Raw genomic sequence first — 25,344 nt, forward strand, 5'->3', positions numbered from 1 at the left:
CAAGTGAGAGAAAAGTAGTTCTCCAGGTGATTTTTGAGCACTGGAAGGAAGTTGTATGGTTAATGATGAGGTAAGTTGGTAAAGTATGACCTTGACTGCTTGTGGGACTGAACAGGAATGGTGGCTAAAGGCAACTGTATTTCCACATTAATGGACCCAAAGATTTATTGGGAGAGGTGGACATTTTGCTCTGCTGGTTGGGAATCTCTGATTTAAAGCAAAATTGTCGCTATACTTTAGATAGGGGTAGTAATTTTGTTATTTAAGCCTTCTGGGATATATAGAATTAGACATGGAAAGAACTATAGAAATCAGCTAAGGCAACTTGATCATTTTCTAATGAGAAAGTTGAAATCTAGAGGAGTTCAATGACATTCCCAAAGTCATTAATTATATTTAAGTGGAAGAGCTGAGATTTGAACCCAGGTCCTTCAACTCCACTTATTAGGGGCAGGAGTCAGAAAGCCTCATCTTCCTGAGTTCAAATTTGACCTCAGACAAGCTGTGTGATCCTGGGCAAATCACTTAATCTTGGATGCCTTATTTTCATCACCTGTAAAAATAATCTGGAGAAGAAAATGACAAATCACTCTAGTATCTTTGCCAAGAAAACCCCAAATGGGACAAAAAAGACTGAGTCCCAACAACAACACTGGGACATTTGAGTTAGGTTTACCTACACTCTGCCCTCACTCACCAATCTCATCACTGACCTGAACATTGGAGCTTGTACAAAGTGCCCGGAGTCCAATTTTTAAAGAGGCTGAGGAAGTACCTCTTGGCTGAATAGCCCGGACGGATCTGTTGTTCAGTCTGGCTATGCGGCTTACTTAGAAAATGTAAGTATGGTTGCCAACCTTGGTCCTTCTGATCCTTCTGCAGGAATAACAGAAAAGAGACAAACTCATTTGTTAGGGGCTGAGAGGCCTCATGCAGCTGATACAGTTGGTTCACAGATCCCTCATCAATAATCTTGGGAAACTCCCTAACGGTGCCTGAAGACAACAAAAGAGCATATCTCAGCCAACAAATACAAAAGCTGAGAAACTGCAGGATGAAGTTCTTAAAGGCCCCAACAGATTTGGAGTTGGAGGGAGTCAGGAAAGAATGACAAACACCAGATCTTGAGTTAAGATAGAACATCAGAGAGTGATAAAAACTCCTTAGAAGAAAATACATGACAACATACTCTGGAAATTATTTCTGAAGTATTAAAGGAAGTCTTTGATAGTCTACTCATTTAACTCACTCCTATAAATTAAGTGGATTATCAAATATATTTAAGTATATCTATATAAAATATATCTGTATTATATATAAATGTATATCAAGTATATTAAATATAATTATTAAACTAATTTGATAAATATAAATATTTTCCTTTTTTTTCTTTTGGTCTGTATCTTCTTTCACATAATGAACATAGAAATGTTTTAGATGATTGCACATATATAGCCTATATCAAATTGCTTATTATCTTAGGTAGGGAAGAGCTGAGAAAGGAAGGAAAAAGTTTGAGACTCAACATTTTTAAAAAATGAATTTTTTGCAAATTAATACAACTCTGAGATACCACTACACACCTCTCAGATTGACTAAGATGACAGGAAAAGATAATGATGAATGTTGGAGAGAATGTGGGAAAACTGGGATACTGATACATTGTTGGTGGAACTGTGAACAAATCCAACTATTCTAGAGAGCAATTTAGAACTATGCTCAAAAAGTTATCAAACTGTGCATATCTTTTGACCCTGCAGTGTTACTACTGGGCTTATATCCCAAAAAGATCTTAAATGAGGAAAAGGGATCCACATGTGCAAGAATGTTTGTAGTGGCTAGAAACTGGAAACTGAATGGATGACCATCAATTGGAGAATGACTGAATAAATGATGGTGTATGAATGTTATGAAATATTATTGTTTTGCAAGAAATAACTAGCAGGATGATTTCAGAGAGGCTTGGGAGACTTACATTAACTTATGGTAAATGAAGTGAGCAGAACCAGATCATTATACACGGCAACAACAAGACTATATGATGATCAATTCTGATGGACACGGCTCTCTTCAACAATGAATTGATTCATACCAGTTTCAATTGTCCAGTAATGAAGAGAGCCATCTACACCTAGAGAGAGGACTGTGGGAAGTGAGAGTGGACCACAACATAGTATTTTCACTCTTTCTGTTAGTGATTGCTTGCATTTTTGTTTTCCTTTTCAGGTTTTTTTTTTCTAGATCTGATTTTTCCAGCAAGATAACTGTATAAATACGTATATATATAGTGGATGTAACATATAATTTAACATATTTAACATATATCGGACTACCTGCCATCTAGGAGAGGGGATGGGGGAGAAGGAGGAGAAAATTTGGAACAGAAGATTTTGCAGGGACAATGTTGAAAAAATTACCCTTGCATGTTTTGTAAATAAAAATATAAAAAATGAAATTTTAAATTGTTATTGTATTTATTTAGTATTTTCCCTGGTTACATTCAAGACATTTTTTACATTTATTTTAAAGATTTTTGAGTTCTATGTTCTTTCCCTTATCCCCACTCACAATTAAGAAACCACTTGTGAAGTTATGCAAAACATTTCCATAGAAGTCAAGTTGTGAAAGAAAACATTTATCTCTCACAATAATGAATATAAAAACCCTCAAGAAAAATTTAAGTTAAAAAGAGAGAGAGAAAAAAAAATAGAGAATGCTTCAATCTGTATTCAGACTCATTCAGTTCTTTCTCTGGGTATGGATAAGATTTTTCACCATAAGTCTTTCAGAGTCGGTATAGATAATTGTATTACTAAAAAGTAACAGTCACTTTCAGCTGGTCATCCCAGAATATTGCTATTACTTTGCATACAGTATATTTCACTTTGTTCATAGAGGACTTTCCAGGGTTTTTTTTCCCCTGAAAGCATCCTGCTTATTATTTCCCAGAGAACAATACTATTCCATCAGAGAAACTTGCTTCAAAAAAAAATTTTTTTTTACAATTACTATTGCTAATTGTATTTCCACTCCATTTATTCATCTTTCTCCTTTCATCCTGTTCTTCCTCAAGTGTTTTGCTACATATCATTCCCTCCCCCAATATATTCTCTCTTTTATCACCCTTCTCCTATCTTCTCCTATCCCATTCCCCTCCTATTTTTTCTACAGGTAAGATAGATTTCTATACCCCTATTGAGTATGTATGTTATTTCCTATTTGAGCCAATTCTGGTGAGAGTACGATTCACTCACTCACCCTCTCCTCTCCCTCTAAGGAAGATAAGTCATCAATGAAAATGTTAGACAAGTCATGACCAAACTCAGATCCAGGAGCAGTCTCACCAAAGACCTCCTTCCATGTTGACATTGGATCTTTAATAACTATCTTTGGATATGCCCATTCCACCATTTCCAAATCTACCAAATCAAACTACCAGCTACCCTGACTTTTTCACACACACACAAAAAAAAAACAGTAAGAGAAACTTTGTGAAGGGATTTGCTAAAATTTGTTCTTTTAAATTGTATTAGTCCAAGCTTTGAACCCATTATTACAGAAAGAGAGCGAGATCTTGAAACAGCTTCCAACTGGAGGGCTGTATCAAAGCTGAGTCTCTGATTAACCTAATAAAGTAATTTGCCATGGATATACCCCAAGCTGGGAAGGTGAGAGGAGAAAGGTAGTTAGTTGTCTGTTGTTTAGGTGCCAGGCTGGCTTAATTAGATTGTGAAAACTAATGCTGACCTTGGTCTTAATTATGCTGCTTGGTGGAACCAATTCACACCTTGAAACCATAAACCCATTTTGCTCTGGGGTGGGTGGGAGTAGGGGTGAACAGAAGAAGCCTTCTGCCAGCTTTTAGCCAGACGAGAAACTGTCTGCCATTTAGCTGATGAGAAACTGTCTGTATGTAGATGTCTTAAGAAGGCATGTGTTTGGCTTCAGAAAAGGTGTTTGTAAAAATGTCCTGTGGCTACATAATGGAAATAGTCCCTAATGGTAGATTTTTGCCTGAAGGAGGAAGAAGGTGTGAATTTAGGATTGATTTAAGGAAAAAACTACCTCATAATCAGAGTTATCCAAAAGTGGAATGGGATGATGGGATATATTTGGACACCCCTCCCCATTAAGGGTCTTCATACAAAGGCAGAAAGAATGCTTTTCAGGTATCTGTAGAAAGTAGAAGGAATTCTTACCCAAGTATGGGCTGGAGCAGAAAGCTTCTGAGATCCCTTCCAACTGTGAATGAGGAACATGGTACTTATAAAGGAGGTAAATGGTAGGGTGGATGTGGATTGAACAAGGCTGGTCCTTTTTGTGTCTATATACAGATGACTGGCAGCCACCTCTATGACATTATCTGAGAAAGTGAAAGAAAGCATAAAATGCCTGACCACCCATAAAGTCCAGAGGGAAGACTAGTGGGTTCTCCCTGCCAAATCTGGGTAATTTTGAATAAGGTGAAATGTATCTGTGTAATTTTGAATAAGGCACTCTTCTCAACTGAGCTTCAATTTTCTTATCAGCAAGCAAAATCAAGAGCTTGGATTAGATCACAGATTCTTAACCTGGGATTAGTGCAGAGAATGACCAAATGGTCCATGGATAGATTTCGGAGGACTTAGATGGGAAAAAAAATATTACATTTTATTTTCACTAAATTTTAACTGAAATTTGTGATTTCTTCAACTATGAATGTAGATAACAAATATTATTTTGAGAATGTATGTTGTCAGTTGACAAGCATTTATGAAACACTAATTACGTGCGAGGCAGTGTGCCAAGCATTGGATTTCCTCAGACTCCCAAAGGGTTCCAGAACACAGAATATATTAAAGACCCTTCCATTAGATGATCTCTAAGCTCCCTGATTTTATGAGCTTTGGTAATTTGAAGGGAGCTGTGCAGGCAGGGAGATTCTTCTTGTCTCACAGAAGGGCTTTCTCATCATACTTCCTTGCCTATGTCCACATTTACAGAATAATCACTGACATTTCCATAATACTTTAAAATTTACAGAGTACTTTACATACATCATGACAACTCTGTGATATAGGTGCTACATATTTTATGATCTCTATTTTATAATTGAGAAAACTGAGGTCCAAAGACTACATACAGAAGCTAGCGGGTATCAAAAGCAGGATTTGAACTGTATCTTCCTGATTCTAAGAACAATGTCTTACCCACTACATCACTCTGTTTTTCAGGCCATGCTGAACATGGCCTCAAACATAGAAAGATTGGTGAAAACTTCTAACATAGAGTTATAGAGGGTGTGGGGATGGACTTGACCTTAGCCTACACATATCTACTGTGGATGGAGATGCTACAGAGTAGGGGAATAGGAGGAAAGGAATAGCAATCAAAGTAACACTCTTACAATGCTGGGCTGCACTAGAGAGATGTAATAGAATCAAATTGTGGTATTGTTGAAGATGTGTTCAGGAGATGATGGTGTGGGGAGTTGGAGGAGGGGTTGGTGACATTTCACTAGTTTTGCTCCTGACGTGATAAATGTCAGTTCTGTCTCTAGACTCAGGCATACTTCAGATTTATCTTCAAAGTGTTATCCATATTACTAAGCTAAATATGAAATCTTAGATGCTCATGTACTTCTCTTCACTGAGATTGTAATTCTTGAAAATACAAACTATATGTTTTAGACTATTATTTGGCACATGATGCTTAATAACTTACTATTTGTATCAACTTTCAAGGATATTTAACTTCCTTGGACCTCTGTTTCCTTAATTGTAAAATCAGGGGGTTAGTCATCCAGTAATATGGATGACTAACCTAAATATGAAAGCTTGGATGCTCATTACTTCTCTTCACAGAGTTCTAAATTCTTAAAAATGCAAAATATGTGTTTTACACTATTATTTAACACATGATACTTAATGGCTTACTATTTGTATCAGCTTTCAAGGATATATTTTTTTGGACCTCTATTTCCTTAATTGTAAAATCAGGGGGTCAGTCATCCATATTACTGAACTAAATATGAAAGCTTGGATGCCCATGTACTTCTCTTCACCAAGATTGTAATTCTTGAAAATGCAAAATATGTATTTTTACACTATTATTTGACACATGATACCTAATGCCTTACTATTTGTATCAACTTTCAAGGATATTTAACTTTCTTGGACCCCTGTTTCTTTAATTGTAAAATCAGGGGGTTAGTCATCCATATTACTGAGCTAAATATGAAAGCTTGTATACTCATTGTACTTCTCTCCACTGAAATTGTAATTCTTCCAAATGTAAAATATGTGTTGTGCATTATTATTTGACACATGACATATAATGTCTTTCTACTTGTATGAACTTTCAAGGTATTTAACTTCCTTGAGCCTCTGTTTCCTTAACTATAAAATCAGGGAATTAGTCTAGTCGTCCTTTAATGTAACTTCTAGCTCTAAATCTATGATACTAATTAAGGATAAGCCACCAATATAAGTAGAGATAGTAAATAATATTACGTGATAATGAAAGTACATTGAAGGGGGTAGCTAGGTGGCGCAGTGGATAGAGCACCAGCCTTGAATTCAGAAGGACTCGAGTTCAAATCTGGTCTCAAACACTTAACACTTCCTAGCTGTGTGACCCTGGGCAAGTCACTTAACCCCAGCCTCAGGGGGAAAAAAAAAAGGAAAAAAAAAGTACATTGGAGAGGTTGAGAACAAATTAAGTTCCTAGGAGGATGAACCCAACCAATCAAGGGGGATCAGGGAAGATTTTACAAAAGAGAGAGCATCTAAGTTAAGTAACTTAATAGGATTGGCCCAAGACTCTGATGTAGATCTGGCCACTGGACCCAGATGGCTTTGGAGAAGATAAGGCAGGTGACCTTGCACTGCTTCTCTCACTGAAATCTAATTCACATGTAAGCCATGACATCCCCTTCTTGATGCCATGGTCCTTTCAAGAATGAAGGACAAACAACAATTTAACAGGCAAAGAAATAAAAAAGATATTAAGATGACACTATGAGTAAAGGTATATAAATGTGAGAGCACAGGGTTTGTATGAGAAGGAAGGGAACGATCATTGATTAAACACCTATTATGTGCCAGACACTCTGTCAAGCACTTTATACATATTATCTATCTGAGCACCAAGTCTAATAAGATCAAGAGAAGGGTTTCTGTAAGAATTAGGGAAATGAATAGTGCTTGAAGAGGATTAATATGAGATAAATTTAAAAATCTGGGCTAGTACCAGATATAGAGAGCTGAATTATAAGTATTAATGATAACAGACAAAGTGATTTGGCTATGATCTCAAGAAGTCTAAATTGCATGGATGTTTGAGATCTCAATAGAGAGCATTTAATAACCTCTGTAAGTGTCTAGACAGCTTACATAGCACTAGGTGTGTACCTAGCATCATTGAAATGCAAGAAGAGACTGGAAAGAACAGCCTGTCCAATGTAGGAATTCTCATGGCTCTTTCCAAAAGGCATGTAACAACAGTAAAGGAGGGTGGGGGTGATAATTCAAAATGACCTTAAAATTTCCTGTCTTGTCTCTGAATTCCCATCACAAACACATAAACACAAGCCTTGGAGATATTGCCTGTTAGATAGGAGTAGTTGCTAAATATTACTATAGCTATTTCTCCTGTTTATTCCTCAACTGGCATTTTCCCCAGTGCATCAGGATACCACCTCTCCAAAAAGGCCTCTGTCAGTTTAGGATGGGGATGACACACTGTATGGGTTCAGGCAGGCCCTCTGTTGTTATTATTCTCATTATTTAGTGTTTTTGGAGCACTGCATAGTTGCAAAGTGCTTTATTGTAGGTGGCTTGTGCAATAGCAACATCAACTGCCAAGAAAAGTTTTGGGAATCTCTTTTCCTGGGGGCTAGAGATCATCAATTGTGCTTTTGCCTGAATTTGGAGGTTGCTATTGACCTTCTTAAGTATTTTCCAACCTTATTCCTCTCAAAAACAAAATATATTTAGTGCCTACAATGTCAAAGGTACTGAGCTAGGTGCTAGGAATATAAAAACATAAAAAGATATAAACCCTTAAGGAATTTAATCAGTTTGAGATAGAATAATGTATGTACACAGCTCTGATTCAAGCAAGAGAGAAATTATGACAGAGAAAAAATTCAAACAAAAATTTTATGAGAAATTTTAAAGGTGAGAAATTTTTCTTTCTCAAGGTAGAACAGACCAAGCAGATACTATAAACATACAGTTTGGCCAGAATATAAATTCTATGAGGTGAAATAGTACAAGATAAAGCTAAAAGAGGGATTGGAATCAGATTATAGAGGCCACTGGATACTAGTGGTCATGGTTTTGAGTAGAATGATGTAATCAGAATGTTTTATTTAGGAGATTATATGGATAATGTGAAAGAAAAAGCCTAGGAATAAGAAATGTAGTCAAGAGGACATTGTAATATTGGAATAGTCTAAGTGAGAAGTGCTAAGAACTTTAATTAGGATAGTTGTAGTAGGAGTAAAAGAGGAGCAGATGTGGTAGATATTATGGAATTAGGAATAACAAGATTTAGGAATGGATGTTGGAAATGGGGGAGGAAAATGGAAGTCAAAGATGAATCTGAGATTTCAAGCCTAGTGATTTGGAAAATAATGGTGTGAACAGACATGGAAATGTTAATAGGGAGGATTGATATGGGGGAATATGAATAATTTCATTCTGGACCGTTGAAGGTGGCAATCCAATAGAAGATACATAGCAGACAGTTGGATTTTTAAAAATAATTCCTCATGTGTATTTTTAAAAATTTTACAATGGTACTGTATTTTTCAAATATATGTAAAAATTCTTTTCAACATTCGTTTTTGTAAGGCTTGTAAGTTCCAAATTTTTCTCCCTCACTCCCTTACCTTCCATATCCTAAGACAATAAGTAATCTGTTATGGGTTAAATATGTGAAATTCTTTTAAACATATTTCCATCTTTGTTATGCTGTGCAAGAAAAATCAGACCGAAAGGGAAAAAAATCATGAGAAAGAAAAAAAAGAAATAAAAAGTGAAAATACTATACTTTGATCTCTATTTGTTCTCCATGCTTCTCTCTCTGGATGTGAATGGCATTTTCCATCTCAAGTCTATTGAAATTGCCTTGAATCACCACATTGTTCCCATGTGTATTTTGAGATATTAATGGGATTGATTTCATGAACCTCCTTTAAAAAGATGGATGTGCTGAGGCAGAGGGAAACAATGTTGATTAGGACCACACAAGAAGCCAATCATATGAAGGAGGCTTCATTTTGAAGAGAGGAGATAAAATGACTGTGATATAAAGACAAAAGGCATAAATTTAAAAAATAATTTCAAAGCGTTTTTAGCATTTAGAATTGAATTCATGTAATCATTAATTTGCAGCTAGGTGGTTGGCCTGAGGTCAGTAAGACTTAACTTCCCTTAGTTCTAATCTGATCCCCTACATTGACTATTTGTGTGATCCAAGTCGGTTAATTCTGTTTGCCTTAATTTCTTCATCTGTAAAATGAGTTGGAGAAGTAAATGGCAAGCCTCTCCAGTATCTTTGCCAAGAAAACCCCAAGTTGGGTCATGAAGAGTTAGACATGACTGAAATGACTGAACAACAACAACATTCATTAACTTGCATGAAAAATTTTACAGTTGGAAAGGGGCTATCTAGCCTTCCCCCTGCCAGAAAAATAATATAAAAACTCTCTTTACAAGCTACCCAACAAGTAATTATCCAGACTTTGCTTTAAAATTTCCAGTGGGGAGAGCCTACAAATTCCAAGGTATCTCATTCCTCTTTTGGATAGGACTATTAGGAAATTTTCCCATACATCAAGCCTAAATCTGCCTTGTTGCAACCTAAGGTCTATGACATATATAATTCCATGAAATACCTGAGACTTTCCCTTCTCACACTTGAAGTCCCCAGGATAATCACATTCCAGATGGAAAGTCCTCCACACATTTAAATACACTCTAAGTAATTCACTAGTCTGCACTAAGACTTTTGTCCTGCCACTGAACTCTGATGACTCTGAAGAGTGAGTGAGGCTGATGACTTTTTGGAGGTGTTCCTCACTTTATAAAATTCAACTCACTCACAAGACAAGATATCACCCTAATGATACCATTGATCCTCTTCAAAAAATGAAGAATGAACAACAATATACAATTATTTTAATGAAACTGTATAGATTCAAAAATAGCAATAGAACTTTCTATCATAAATCTGTGTCATACTCTTTCACAAATACACATACCACCAGTAAGGAGAGCAGACAGAAAGAAATAATGCAGAGGGGGAGGGTCAGTATGATCAAATTGCCAATATGTAGCCCCCTCAAATTAATTTCAGGGTTGCCTTCTAATAAACCACAAAGGGCTTTTTGGTTCTGGAATGCCATGATTTTCTTCAGGCCTCCCAAGCCCTTTGGGTTTTGCCTTACAAATAAATCTGAGAAAGTACAAAAGCTAAGCTAAGAGAAAAATTCATTATTTTCTTCCTGTCCCACATTCCTGCTTTATTATGTATGTGTGGCCACCAATAAGTATCTCAGGTTTTTAGTTGCTTTACTCATATGACAACCCTTAAAATTCTTAAGTCAGTGATCATATTTCCATAAATCTTCTTTTCTCCAGAACAAATATCTCCAGTTCTTTCAATCAGTCCTCATAAGGCATAATCATCTAGGTAGCCTCTGGCTGATCTCCAGCTTGTCAAAGTCCTTTCTAAAATATTGTGCCCCAAGTTGAACAAGATACCTGATGTGGCCTGACCAGGTATAGTACAGCTAGGTGACTGCTGATCACTTCCCAGATCTTGAAAACTAAATGTCTTAATACAGAGTGATCAAATTACCTTTTTTTTTTTGAACCAAAATATCACATTGTTGATTCATATTACCCTTGTGGTACTATAAAACCTGGAATTTTTTCCTGTTCTTTTATCTCAAATGTAAGACTATATTTATCCATGTTAAATTTCATTTTGTAGAATAAAATAAGAAAGTGTGGAAGGAGCCATGTTAAGTTATACATACTAATGCCTTGTTGCAGCTATGAACTGGTCCAGTCATTGTGGAAATTAATTTGGAATTATGCAGGAAAATTCTCTAAACTGTTTATATGGTATGTACTATGTGCTCACTATACTATCTAGCTTTTTACAAGTATACCATTTGATCCTCATGATAACCTTGTGAGGTAGATGCTATTATTATTACTATTATTATCATTATTATTCTCATTTTACAGTTGAAGAAACTAACTTAGAGATTAGGTGACTTTCCTATGGATTATATAGCGAGGAAGTATCTGAGATCAGATTTGAAACTCAAATCTTCCTGACTCCAGACCCAATAGATCCTTCTGCTACTGTGTCTGTCTCTATTTGGTATATATTCCAAAAAGCTCAAAGACACATACCAGAGATATAAAAATCTTAAAGCAGTTTTATGTTAGTAAAAAAAATGGAAATACAGTAGGTTGCCATCAATCAGGAAAATGTTTGGACAAAATGCCCTATAAGATATGTGGGAGCCAGTTCTAACCAGCTTTTAAAAGCTGATTACTAAATTTTCATTGTGACCATTTAAATCTCAGAAAGTTACAATCAATTCAAATAAGGGCTTGATTTATTGTTTTTTAAATTTAATAATGCAAATAAAACTTAAAAGTGGGTATGTAAACATTCTAGGGGGAAGGAGTACTTTCCTTCCAAAGCATTTATTAGCATAACCTTATATTGCTCTATATACATCGCTTAAGGTCAGTAGGAACACAGTAGAAAACTCAGGGAATGAAGAAGTCAGCAATAGACTAAAGGTTTGGTGACTGACTATAGGATAATAATAATAATCAAAACTGAAATTTCTATGGTACTTTGGGTAGCTAGATGGTTCAATGGATAGCCAGGTCTGGAGTCAGAATACCTGAATTCAGATCTGACCTCAGCTACTTCTGAGGAAGTTATTTAATTTCTCTCTGCCTCAGTGTCTTCATCTGTGGGAAAGAAAATATCAAATCACTCTAGTGTCTTTGCCAAGAAAATCCCAAAACGGTCATGAAGAGTTGGACAAGACTGAAACAACTGAACCACAACATATATAGTACTTTAAGTTTTGCAAGTATTTTGTATCCATTATTTCATTTGAGCTTCACAACATTTCTGAGTGAAATGGAATAAATATATTGAACTTTAAGAAACAATGTATATGAATGATTCAGAGAAACATAGGAAGACTTGTATGAACTGATGCAGAGAAAACAAAGAATAGGAGAATAATCTGCTCAGTGCCTACAAAAAATGAAAACACTCAACTAAAAGGTATTTAGCTTAATTGACATTATCAATCTTGGTCCCTCAGAACAAATAAATAAAACATTCTTTCTTCCTTTCAAGAGCAAGTGAGGAACTGCAAGTAAGGAGTGTTGTATATGTTGTCAAAGGATCAGGTGGAAGGCCATTTTTGCTTAATTTTTTTCTTTTCTCCATTGCAAGGGAAAGTTCAGTGGGGGAGGAGGGGAAATGATTATGATTTTTTAAAGTGCCTTAATAAAAATTTTTAAAATCATCTTAAACTGGTTTATAGAGATATTTTCACTTGTGTCTCTATCATCAAATATGTTAGCTATTTCAGTTTTTTTGTTCTCAGCAAACTTGAGAAACACACTACCCATTCCTTTATTCTCTGATAAAAATGTCCAAAAGTTTAGGGCTAAGAACAAATCCTAGTTCCTCCACCAGAGTTCCTTCTGATACACTATTTAGGACTGATCTTTGCATCAAGTCATTCAAACCAATTCCAAGACTACCACATGGTACTTTTATCTAGTCTTCATGATGCCATCTTTCCCATGCTATGAGCAGAACTACTATTTTGTAAAATTTGTCTGATGCTGGTGAACTATATAGGCAAATAATAGCTATAGTATTGACCTGACCTACCAGCCTAATAGCCCACCCCCCCAAAAAATAAATAAGTTAGGCTGGTAAAATCTATTTTTGATGCACTCATTCTAGCTAGCTCCCTGTGATCATTACTTCCTTTTCTGGATATTTATTAAACCATTCTTTTAATAATACAGTCTAAAATTTTACTAGTAATTGAAGAAAAGAATTTACTGGTTTATAGTTTATATACTTTATTTCCTTCCCCATTTTGAAAATCAGGATATTTGCCCTTTTCTGGCCCTGTCTCATCTCTCTATCCATATTACCTCTCCCACTATCCATAATTTATCAATGATGATTGATGGTGATTGACTCAATAGTCACACCAGTTTTTTCCATCCATAGGATGTAGTTCTTTTGGTCCTGATAACATGAATTCACCAAGAACATCTAGATGCTGTTTTATTATCTCTTTTCTTACCTTAGGTTTTAACTGCTTAATAGTCATTTTTTTTTTTTGCTTCCATCCTTTCCAGTCAAAAGCTTATTGTTGTCAGAGGAAACATAAATTAAATAAGACTTGAGTATCTCTGAATTCTTCTTCTTCTACACTATCATAATCTTTCATCACAACTAACAATCCTTGCTCTTTTTTGGTCCTTCTCTTATCACTGACATAGCTTAAAAAAATCTAACACTATTTGTTGTTTAGCATTCATTACCAACTGCAACTTACTCAGGACTTCAGGGCTCTCAATATGAATCTTATAGGACCAATTTAGCTGTCTTTATTTCACTTTACAATAGTAGTTCTAGTACTAGTAATAGTAGTGGTAGTGGTGGTAGTGAAGCTGGTAGTGATGGTAGTAGTAGTGATAGTAGTAATAGTAGTAGTGGTATTAGTATCGATAGTAGTAGTACTAGCAGCAGTAGTAGTAGTAGTGATGGTAGTGGAAATAATAATAGTAGTAGTAACAATGGGATATGGTAGTGGTAACAGTCGTAATAATAGTAATGCTGTTCAGTCTTTAAGTCAAGTCTTACTCTTCACGATTACATGGATAGAATCAATGATTTGTTTGGATTTTGGGGGCAAAATTTTGGAGTAGTTTGCCATTTCATTCTCCAGCGAGTCCCCATTTTACAGATGAGAACTAAGGCAAATAGGGGTTAAGTGATATGCCTAGGGTCACAAAACTAGTAAGCATCTAAATCCCAGGGAGTCTAATGCTCTATTCACTGTGCCATCTAGCTGCCCCAATAATAATAATAGCTGATATTTCTGTAGCACTTTTTACGTGCCAGGCATTGGGCTAAGTGCTTTACAATTATTTCCTTTCATCTTTACAACAACCTTAGGAGTGGGTCTGGTTATTATCCCCTTTTTACAAATGAGGAAACTATATATTTTTTCCAAACCTAAGTTGGTTAAGAAGTTCCCTGTGTAACCACATCAGTCTCTTTAAACAATTCTTTTTTTTCCCTCTCTGGAATTATTTTTTCCTTCCTTTCCCGCATAAAATATATCTATGACCAGCTTTGAGCTTCCTTACAATGATTTCTATGTGTAGAACTTCCTCTCTCTTTAAGAAGTAGAATTTCTGTCTATGGGAATCTTACTTATCCTTTCTCTGAACCCTTTGAAATATGCTCTCCAAAAATCTAGGGTGCAGTTCAGACTATTTCTGGCTTTCTTTTCCTTTTCTATTGTGAATGCTAAGATGGAACAATTACTTCCCTAAAAGGTTCCCATCATTTCTGCTGTAGCAACCATTTCTTTTTTGATGAGAATAAAGTCTACAGCAGCAGTTTCTTCTGCCCACAAATTTAACTTCTTATCCTACTCTCCAAAGTATCTCCTCACCTTAAAAGAATGAGCAAGAGAAACAGTGGACTACAGAAGGGGATTGGGAAGGCAGTTTCTAAAATGGGGAAGTAAACAATGACAGGAGGAGGTATTGGCTGTGAGTTCGATTTAGATTGCTCAAACCTGCTATTGTGGTGTTTGCCAATCAACTTTTGGCTTCTAGTTTCCACTGAAATGACTAATTAGTGTGCACAGAGCAGCCCATTATCCCAGCTCTCACACCACGTGCTCCATTTAACAGCTGGCCTGTGAGGACCTGTCCTTCTTCCTGAATGCCAGGTGTAATGAATGGCTCCCAGGATCCTGATGACTTGGGAGGTACCTGACCTCAATGACCCTCTTGACCACACTAGCCAGGTGCTAAAGGATTGAAAAACTTCCTTGGCACCTGAAGCAGTATTGATTTTAGAAAGACCCCGCAACTGGCAGGGATAAAAGACTTGGTAGAGCTCATGGTCCACTAAAGAATCAGAGGCATAATTATTACCTGAGCTCTTAAGGGGGGAAAAAAGGCAGTAGGAAGATAGGTGATTTCTTATCCCTGAGTCACAAGGCAAATGGCTGGGCAAGTTGGAAAGACCTCTAGATTTAGAACCAGATCTGGGGTTTGAATTCTTCATTTGATGATTAATTGCCTATGTGATATTAAAAAAAAATTTCATTTTTCTGGATCTCTTCTCTATTTGTTCAGAGAGAGAGAAAGAGAGAAAGAGAGAGAGAGAGAGAGAGAGAGAGAGAGAGAGAGAGAGAGAGAGAGACAGACAGACAGACAGACAGACAGACAGACACAGACACAGAGGAGTGTGGTAGCCCACACTGTGCTCCCTACTATTAGGGTGACAGGATGGCAGAGCTCTTGAGCTACATTGGGCTGTATTGATTAGGTATCCATACTCAATTCAGCATTTGATAAACTAGGCAGGGAGGGAGTCAGAATAGGAAAAAGAATGGGTAAAAGCTAGATGGCGCAGTGGATAGAGCACCAATCCTGAAGTCAGGAGGATGTGAGTTCATTCAAATCTGCTCTCAGATACTTAACACTTTCTAGCTAGGTGACCCTGGGCAAGTCACTTAACCACAATAGCCTCAGCAAAAACAAAACAAAACAAAAACACAGGTAAGGATCTTTATGCTGATCAGAGTGGGATCATATGGGACCTTTGCATATTTAGAATGGGCAAAGATTGGGAGACTTACCCTAAAAAAAAAAAAAAAAAGAGAGAGAGAGCATGTTTGAGGAAGTAGATAATAATAAATTAATAGCTAGCATTAATATAGTGCTTTAATATTAAATGCTTTACAAATATTATTTAATTTTATCCTCTGGAAGGTGTTGCCATTATTACATCTCTTTTACACATGAGGAAACTGAGGCAAATAGCAGTTGACTTGCCCACGGTCACATAGGAAGTATCTGAGGTCATATTTGAACTCAGGTTTTCTTGACCCTAGTTCTAAAATACCTCTTGACTCTGACTCCTGTCTCTCTATTTATAGCCATATGAAAAAATGACCACTCCCAATTAGAGAAATACAAATTAACTTAATTCTGAGATGCCACCTCACATCATAATATTGGCAAAGATGACAAAAAAAGAAAATGACAAGTGTTTGAGGGATGGGCTGTGATAAATCTCTTGGTGGACCTTGAGATGGGTAAAAGCATTCTGTAAAGCAACTGGGAATTATACACAAAAGCTTATTAAACAGTGTATGATTAGTGCCACAGTTTACTTCTGCTAGACCTATGCACAAAAAAAGATCAAAGAAAGAAGAAAAGGTCCCCATATGTCAAAATATTTATAATATTTTTGTAGTGGCTAAGAATTGAAATTGAATGGATTTCTGTCAGCTGGGGAATGGCTGAACAAGTTGTGCTGTATGATTATGATGGAATACCATTGTGCTATAAGAAATCACAAGCAGAATGATTTTAGAAAAACGTGGAAAAACTTACATGAACTGATGCAAAATGAAATGAAAACATTATACAAAGAAAAACTATATTGTATGATAATCAGCTGTGAATGATCTATTTATTTTCAGTATTAAAATGTTCCAAGGCAATCCCAAAACATTCATGATGCAAAATATTATCTGCCTCTACAGGAAAATCTGATAGTCTTAACCAGATCAAAACATTATTTCTCTCTCCTCCTTCTCTCTTTCTGTTTCTGTCTCTCTCTTTTTCTTTTGGTTCAAGTTTTCATCCACAAAATGACTGTGAAAATATGTAAAACATAATTGTCCATGTATAACCTATATCAGATTGCTTATCCTCCCAGGGATGGGAGAAGTAAGGGAGGAAGGGAGATAATTTAGAACCAAAATTTTTAAAAAACCAATTGTTACAAATTGTTTTTACTTGTAATTGGGAATAAATAAAATATTTTTTAAAAAAATGCTATGATCCTGGGGAAAAAAAGTAACTGCATAAATTTGTGGTATATGAATATAATAGAATCCTATTGTGCTATAAAAAATGGGGAAATGGATGATTTCAGAAACATGGAAAGACTTGTAGGGACTGGCACAGAGTGAAGCAAGTAGAACCAGGAGAACAATTTATAAAATAACTTCAACAGTATAAAACAATCTTGAAGACTTTTATAAACCGATGAATGAAATGAGTAGAACGCAGAGAACAATTTATCCAGTAATAACAACATAGCAAAGACAAGAACATTGATCAATGTAATGAGCATCTATAATTCTCAAGAATTAATTATGAAAGATTCTATCTCCTGACATAAAGATTGATAGATTTTGGGTCAGAATGAGTCATCTCACGCGTGCACACACACATACACATGACATTTGTCAGTAAGGAAATTTATTTTGCTTGACTGTGTGTTTGTAAAAAGGAATTTATTTTTCTTCTCTTTTTTTTTTCACAATGTGATGAGAGGATGAAAAACATAAAATAGTTTTATAAACTAAAATAATATTTTTATTGACTAAAAATTTTATTGACTAAAAAACCTACTTTGGAACAAAAAAGCAAAGTACCCCTTATTTCTCAAGTATATATTTTTGTCAAACCAATACCAAATCAATCCCTGAGCTCTAAGATTCCCATGCAATCATATTCCAAGACTTCTTATGCTGTGGATAGAGCTGATTAGCACTCTCAACCTCTCCAGGATTCTCCAATCCTCACCTCAGATTCAAAAAATCTATTTCACGGTACAAAATAGGTGAAATATTGTTCTACAGAAGTCTTGAATAAAATATTTTGTGGGCTGCAATCTTTAGACAACATTATGATATAGCAGTCAAAAAAAAAAACACAAAACAACAAAAATACCTCATGTGATTTTAGGTTGCAATGAGAGGGATAGCTTTTAGAAATAAGGATGAGAGGGGCAGCTAGATGGCGCAGTGGGTAGAGCACCAGCCCTGAATTCATAGAACTATTAAAAATGGAATGAGCTGCTTCTGGATCCCCCCCCCCCCCTTATTAGAAGTCTTCAAGAGAAGATTAGATGATAATTTGTCAGATTATAGATGGATTTCTTTTAAAATAATCATTAACATACAGTGCTTCAAGGTTTGCAAGATACTTTACATAAATCATGTTATTCTCACAACATCCCTAAGAGGTATTTGCTATTATTATCTCCAGTTTTACTGATGAGGAAACTGAGTCAGAGAAAAATAGTTAGGATCATATGGCAAGTAAAGGCCTTAGGCAGGATTCAAATTCCCTAATTTATAGCTTCCAGTCTCTACATATTACCCCATCTGCTACCTTTTTCATGTATAGGTTGAACTGAAGGACCTTTGAGGTTTCTTCCAACTCTGAAATCCTGTGACTTTGTTGTTCTCGGAAAGAACAGATCAGCTTTTTCAGAACTTCAGTATGAAGAGATCATACAGTGAATGTGATGATGTAAATTAGGAGAGGTGGGGCAAAGGCTGTCATTATAATGAGACAGAAAAGATGAAGGTTGCATTAACAGTACTGAGGCTTAAATAATTTACAATAAATCACTTTTTGCTGTTATGATTAAAAAATAAGGTATTTGGGTTACATGGATTTCTGGTTTAGTGAAAATCACTCAGATTATCAATATCCCAAGTATTACAACATAATACAATAATATTACAATACTGTAAAACACATGACATGAAATTATGCTGATCATAATTTAATCTCTTTGATGATTCATAAGCACTTTTGGGATCCTACAGTGCCTCAAGTACATATTTTTGTATGTTATCAATAGACAGTATTGTTAAAAAAAATCTGGTTATTTAAATTTTCAAGTTGTTCATGTTCTGGACTGGAAAGAGTGATTAACGGAAGGGAATAAGCATTCAAATAGTGCCTACTATGTGCCAGACACTGTGCTTTTTACAAATATTATCTCATTTAATTTTTACTGCAACCTTGGTGCTATTATCCCCATTTACAACCAAGTAGCAGAGTAGGTATTTAAACTAGATGACACAGTCAATGGTGTGTCATCCATGGAGTCAGGAAGCCAAAGTTCAAATAAGGCCTTAGACATTAGTTGTATGACCCTGGACAAGTCACTTATTCCTGTTTCCCTCAGTTTCCTCATCTATGAAATGAGCTTAGAGAAGGAAATGGCAAGTCACTCCAGTGTCTTTGCCAAGAGAACTCCAAATAGGGTCACCAAGAATTGGACTGACTGGAAAAAAAAAAAAAAGATTAAATGAGAATGACTTCCTGCCTTGGTTCCACCATCTTGGTCCCATCTCCCCCTAACAATGACTTCCTAACTTCAGGTCCATTACTTTAGCTACTGTTCCACAAATTGTCCACAATACTGTGTTTGTGTGAAGCTAAGGCCCAGGAAGACAGTGCTCACTTAAAGAATGTTTGAAAATGATTGCTTGTGTTTGGGGAAAAAACAGCCAACAAAATGACATTGCTGTATTTCCCCTGGAAGCCTGAGAGCTTTGACATCTAATTTCTTAGTTTAACATTTATCTTTACTCATTAAGAAGTTGTGTCATCAAAAATGTCAAGGAGTAGGTGTGCATTGAGCTATCAAACTCAGACATATTGCCACATCTATTTCAGTAGATCCATATATAGAACTTGAGATGATGTGGGATGCTTTAAAATTTTAATTGCCACCTATTTGAGACAACCTCATTTCCCACAGGTTTGAGTGGAGACTAAGTTATGTAGGTCTTTCTAATTAGTAGTTAAACTTTTATGGGTTTTTCTGTAAGCCCCACTGCACACTGAGCTGACATTTTTCCTCTAACCACCCTCACCCCCTGGCTTTTTGGTTCCATTATTTTGGTTTTAGTGCTTTTAGCTGCTGATTTTCATTTTGGGTCAAAAAATAATAACAAGCAACATTATTTGGAAGATGATCTTTTTTTTAAATCATCTATCCGTTTTCTTGTTTCCTTTAGTGTCATACCTTAACTCTCCAGGCTCCCCTCTCCCTTCTCTTCCCTCCCCTAAACTATGGTTTTTCAAATGAAGTGGTTCAATTTCATAGCTTTCTACTATTCTTATTTCTTCTATTCCTAAATATTGTCATTACTTATTTTGTGTTTATTCTCCCAATGTAGGAATACAAAATCTTTATAAGCAGAAAGCATAGTAAAATAAATCTTTTTAATAGAATTCCTAAAGTCCCTTCTCTTGGCCAAAAGCATCATTATAGCCCTCAGGTGTTACAATTTGTGTAGAAGGAGAATATTAGAAGCAGAGCTATGACCAACAATTTTTGTGCCTCAGGTAAGTGACACAAAACAAACCTTCGATTCAGTTGGCCAAGGGAGGAGGTAGAAACTCTAGAATAGTACAAGGCTGCTGAGGTAGACACAGAGTGGGAAGGAAGGGGAATGCCAGGCTAGGGGAAAACTCACCAGTGTGGCTGCTGGGGAGAGAGCAGTGCCACCTGATAGTTTTCCATGCAACTAACTATCTTTGACTTTTGGACTGCACGTACTGTTGGCATCCTCAAAATTTCAGTGCCCTGGTTCAAAACTCCAGTTGCTCAGCCCTAGTTACAGTTCTGATCAAAAGTTTCAAGTCTATAAACTATTTAAGTTCCTATAAGTTAATATAAATATTCCTTTCATATATTCATATCTTTATGGATTTTTAAGAACACTATATTTGTTAAGACACATACACATTATTATATTCGTGTTCTATGTACATGTAAATAAATTTCCTCTGATATAGTTAGACTAGAATAGAAAGAAAATATAGACTGGGCAACTAGGTGGCACAGTGGATAGAGCACCAGCCCTGAAGTCAGGAGGATCTAAGTTCAAATCTGCCTCAGACACTGAAAAAAAATTCCTAGCTGTGACACCCTGGGCAAGCCACTTGATCCCAATTGCCTCAGCAACATATATATGTATATATATATATATATATATGTATATATGTATATGTATATTACATATAATGCTTATAGATCTCAATGTGATCCACCTCTCCAGCAAAGTTACTGTGTAGTTTATCAAAATGAATAGAATGGAATTATAAATTGTGATTTGAAGCAAAGAAAACAAGAGCACAAAATAGCTCAGCTTGTACCTGTTTTGCCCTCATCAATTTGCTATCAATTATTTCCATAGTCATTAGCTATTAGCTGTGTGATTCACACAGATGAGGCAAAGTGCACACAGGTAAGGGAATCAGGACAAATTTGGATAATCTCCATCAAGCAAGTCAGGCAAACTCATGTGATGTAAAACTATTTGTCAGAATTTCTGAGAATTACGATGTTCTGCCACTTTTCCTCTCTCTAAGGTCTGAGAAGCCAAATGGATCTCCATAAACCTCCCTGGGAAAATATTGGATAAATCTTTGAAGTATTATCAAATGTTAAGAACTGGAAAGAGTTTTAGAGGCTGCTTATTTTAGCTCTCCATCATTCAGGAATACTTCCTACAAACATCTCTAGCAGCTGATAATCCAATCTCTAGAGATAGGGATGGGGAACAACAATGCCATCACTGGACAATTCTAGCTGTTCTTTCCTAGGCTGATCAAAACACTGCCTTCCTGTAGCTGCCATTCATGGGTCATAGTTCTGACCCCTGGAGCAAAACAGAAGATAGAAGTCTTACTCTGACAATGAGATGGGGGAAAGTTTATGGCAAGTATAACAGGAACATGTGGGAAAAGATAGTCATCAAAACAGATGCCTTATGTTTTCACAGTACTAGATAATCTGTTTCCTTCTAGTTCTAAGATTGTTATTGAACACAGCATAATTTCATTTTTATATTTTTTTCAAAGAGATTTGACAAATAACTCATTTGAATCTCATGACAGCTCTGCACTATCTACAAACAGGGTTGGTAAAATAATCTGCATTTTATAAATAATCATGCCTTAAGGTTTACAAAGAATTAAATCTGTAATGTCTTATTTGATCCTATGAGGTAAATCTTGTAGCTGGAAGGGACCTCATTATGTTACACCTTGAGAAACTGAGACCTTGGGAGGTTAAAAACCATGGCTAAGGTAGTACAGGGAGTGTTAAGAGATGGGATCCGAGCCCAGTACTTTTTCTTTCTACCATACAAAGGAAGTATGAGTGGTAGTACCTTCCATTTTATAGAGGAGAAAACAAAGACTCAAAGAATGATTTGCTCAACACCATCTGGCCATAAGCAACAGAGCTTGGATTCAATTGTCGGTCTTCTGACTTCATTTTCAGTGTTCCTTCCCTTCCATCACCCTCTGAATGAATGCATGAGTTGCCTGGGATTGCCACCAGAGCTAGAATGAGACCTGGGATCTGCCATTTCTTCCTCCAACATGCCTTCTCCTTAACACCTGCAGAATGAGCCTTAGCACAGCTCATACTCACCCCATCACTCCCATATGCCAATATGGCAGCTGTCAGGTCTTTTAGTGTGTGCAACGCAAAACCTGACCTCTTCTTTTGGTGACGGTAGAGACGGGGTCCTTTTTTCTTTTCTTCTTGTTTCCATGATGGTTCTGCAAAGTCTTCTGAGTAAAGAATTAAGGCCCCCTTTCTGGTGCTGTAAGTTTTAGGAAGGGATACCCGTTTAATTTGTGCCCCATTCTGGGACCAGTCGATCAGGGATTTTTCTTGGGGTGTCCAGTTCAAATAATCCTATAAAGAAAAGCAACAACCACCAGTATACAGCCACTTTAAACAACCACCTTGGACAGCATCACAGAGGACATGCATTTGTATGATTGATGTTTTTCTGACATTGATTTGCTCTTGTTAGCTCTACCTAATATCAAGCACCTTAATATAACTCATATAATCTAAATTGCTCTTTACTGCTAATGATTAGTAAGCAGAATTGCTATATTCTAACCCATATAACTTGTAGGTGGGCTATTTATTCTAGGAATTTTAATAGCAGGAAATAAAGATTGAGAAGCAAAATGGCATAATAGAGAACTGGTCTCAAAGGCAGAAATCTGAATTCAAATCCAATCGCTGATACATACTGGGTGTGTGATCCTGAGTCAATTGTTTAACTTCTCAATACTTTAGGCAAACTTTCTTAAGACTGTAAGTGACAGGACAGGTTCAATCCCAGTCCCCATTTCCTTCATGTGGGCTACAAGCCTGTTGTAAGGTCACTGATAAGCCACTTCTTTAGCTTGGTGGTCAGCAAATAACTTGAAACAGGCCTCCAACATCAGGATGTTTAAATGTTTGAATTCTCTGTTCTGACCATCACCCTAATTAATCACTCAACCAAAATGAAGGCTCATGCATTCTCCATATGTTATATCTAGTTTTATCTAGTTTTACAACCTCTTTAGGTGGTTATAAAAGCCTTCTATATCTTGTTTGCAAATCTGTACCATCAACCACCATGGAAATGCTCTGCAATATGGGTTTCTAACCCTAAATACCAATATAACAAACACAATTGCCACTGAAAATTCTTTATGACACAAAACTTTCCAAGCTCCCTCTAATGTCCCATTTGTCTTCTAATATAAATTCCAGCCCAACAAAGAATCTGGGCCACTTCCCCATCCTCGTCTTAAATTTGTTGTTGTGAAATGTTATCTACATTAAACGTTGGCTATGAGAAAAGAATCCCAGAATATTAAAGAGAATGTCATAAATTATTGGGCAGGTGCCCAATAACATACCCTGTTCTAAAAACTCAATCTAGCAACACCCATGGAAGTTTCGTATATGGAAATTCTGGTTTTGGACCAAATCCCTTTAATTTCCAATTACTTAGCCCAGCCACACCAATCTGATGACAGCAGATGAGGAGGTTGAGGGTAGGTGGATGGGAGGACTCTTCTGTGGTGGCTCTCATTTGGTTAGTCAAAAAAAGGACTTTCTTGAAGTCCAAGGAACAAGCACAGCCACAAGAACATAAATGACCACCACGCCAGGAACCACAAAATCCGGAGACCAAAAGGACATCCTGCTCTCCTCCCACCCCCAAATGTACTAGGCTATCGGCTGCAGGACTGACCTCTGGTTCCAAGTAGACCTCCAACCTTTTCTGTTTGTTCTGGACCACTTGCCCATTTCCACGGCTCAGGAGGGAGAGAGTGAACATATTTCATTGCTTGCTCTTTCTTTTCAGAAGCCATTCATCTTGCTTTTGAAGTCTGAAACTGCTTACACCTTAAGGTTTCTTTAGGCCAGCAGTGAGCCCCAGAACTTCACACATTGGCCTTTTATTAGGTGCATTTACCCCCCTCTTATGGCAGTTTCTTAATGACACCCTACTCCACAATTTATAAAGTGTGGGTCTTAGTCAGAAAAAAAACAACTCCCCAGATCTTTCTAGTCCCAAATCTCCCATCCCTCCCAACAAGCTCTCTTCCCCTCCTGCCTTCTGTGAGCACTTGTTGATGTTCTGTACTGGTTGCTTTGCTACGGGACTCGTAAGTCCAGAGATTCATGAACCACCACTATCCTTCTCTTTGTGAACAAAGCTTGTTTCCCAGTTGCCATGGCAGCAAAGGGAAATTAAGTCCCTTAAATCAGCATGGGAAAGCAAAATAGTAAGTGAGAGCTCCCTCAAGGGAAAGCAAGGACACTGAATGGGTCAGGCTCCAATTTCAACCCCTTCTTATGGAGCTCATCTTACGTTTATAGACCCACCCAAATCCCAGCATGTGAGTGTGCTGCTCTCAACTAACGATTAACTGACTCATAACAATTTTACACGGGTCACCTAGTTCAAACCCCTCCTCTTTGGTTTTTCTCTTGGTTGGATGATGGCATCCCTAGTCTGGACTCAAAATGTCATTTTCGTTTGTTTTTGCTGTGTGCTGTGTATTGGGTTCTTTGTGTGTCTGTGCATATGTGCAGTATACATGGCGAGTGTAGAGAGAAATATATGGGTTTGCTCAACTCCTTTGCAAACATTCTCAGACCCCTATAAACCCATGTTTCCTTCTTCTAAGGGCAAGGTTGTTGTTAACAGGCTTGTGATTGATACTCCAAATATCAACTCTTTGGAAAATGCAAAAGGGGCGCAGGCAAAAGTCACTTGGGTGAAATGTGGTCCCTGGACTTGTGGTACCCTCACGGAGGCCTTGAAACCACCCATAACTCTCATCCAGAAGTGGTCTTTCCCCATCTTTCTTATAGGCGTGCCCCCTGCCGACTTTC

At 36.7% G+C, this 25,344-nt stretch overlaps 1 protein-coding gene across 1 annotated transcript in view; it reads right to left on the reverse strand.

Annotated features, from left to right (window-relative positions):
• Positions 1–24,587, reverse strand: part of KIAA2012 (KIAA2012 ortholog) — a 148,241-nt gene extending 123,654 nt beyond the window's left edge. The window contains exons 1-3 of the mRNA XM_074299022.1: positions 24,194–24,587; positions 22,576–22,845; positions 714–876 (exon numbers count right to left, since the gene is read on the reverse strand). Coding sequence (XP_074155123.1) covers positions 714–876; positions 22,576–22,845; positions 24,194–24,280 — 520 coding nt within the window. The 5' untranslated portion in view covers positions 24,281–24,587. The remainder of the gene's footprint in view (positions 1–713; positions 877–22,575; positions 22,846–24,193) is intronic.
• Between the last annotated feature and the right edge of the window lie 757 nt (positions 24,588–25,344).

The sequence above is a fragment of the Sminthopsis crassicaudata genome, chromosome 3, assembly GCF_048593235.1.
Source record: "Sminthopsis crassicaudata isolate SCR6 chromosome 3, ASM4859323v1, whole genome shotgun sequence".
Taxonomy (NCBI): domain Eukaryota; kingdom Metazoa; phylum Chordata; class Mammalia; order Dasyuromorphia; family Dasyuridae; genus Sminthopsis; species Sminthopsis crassicaudata.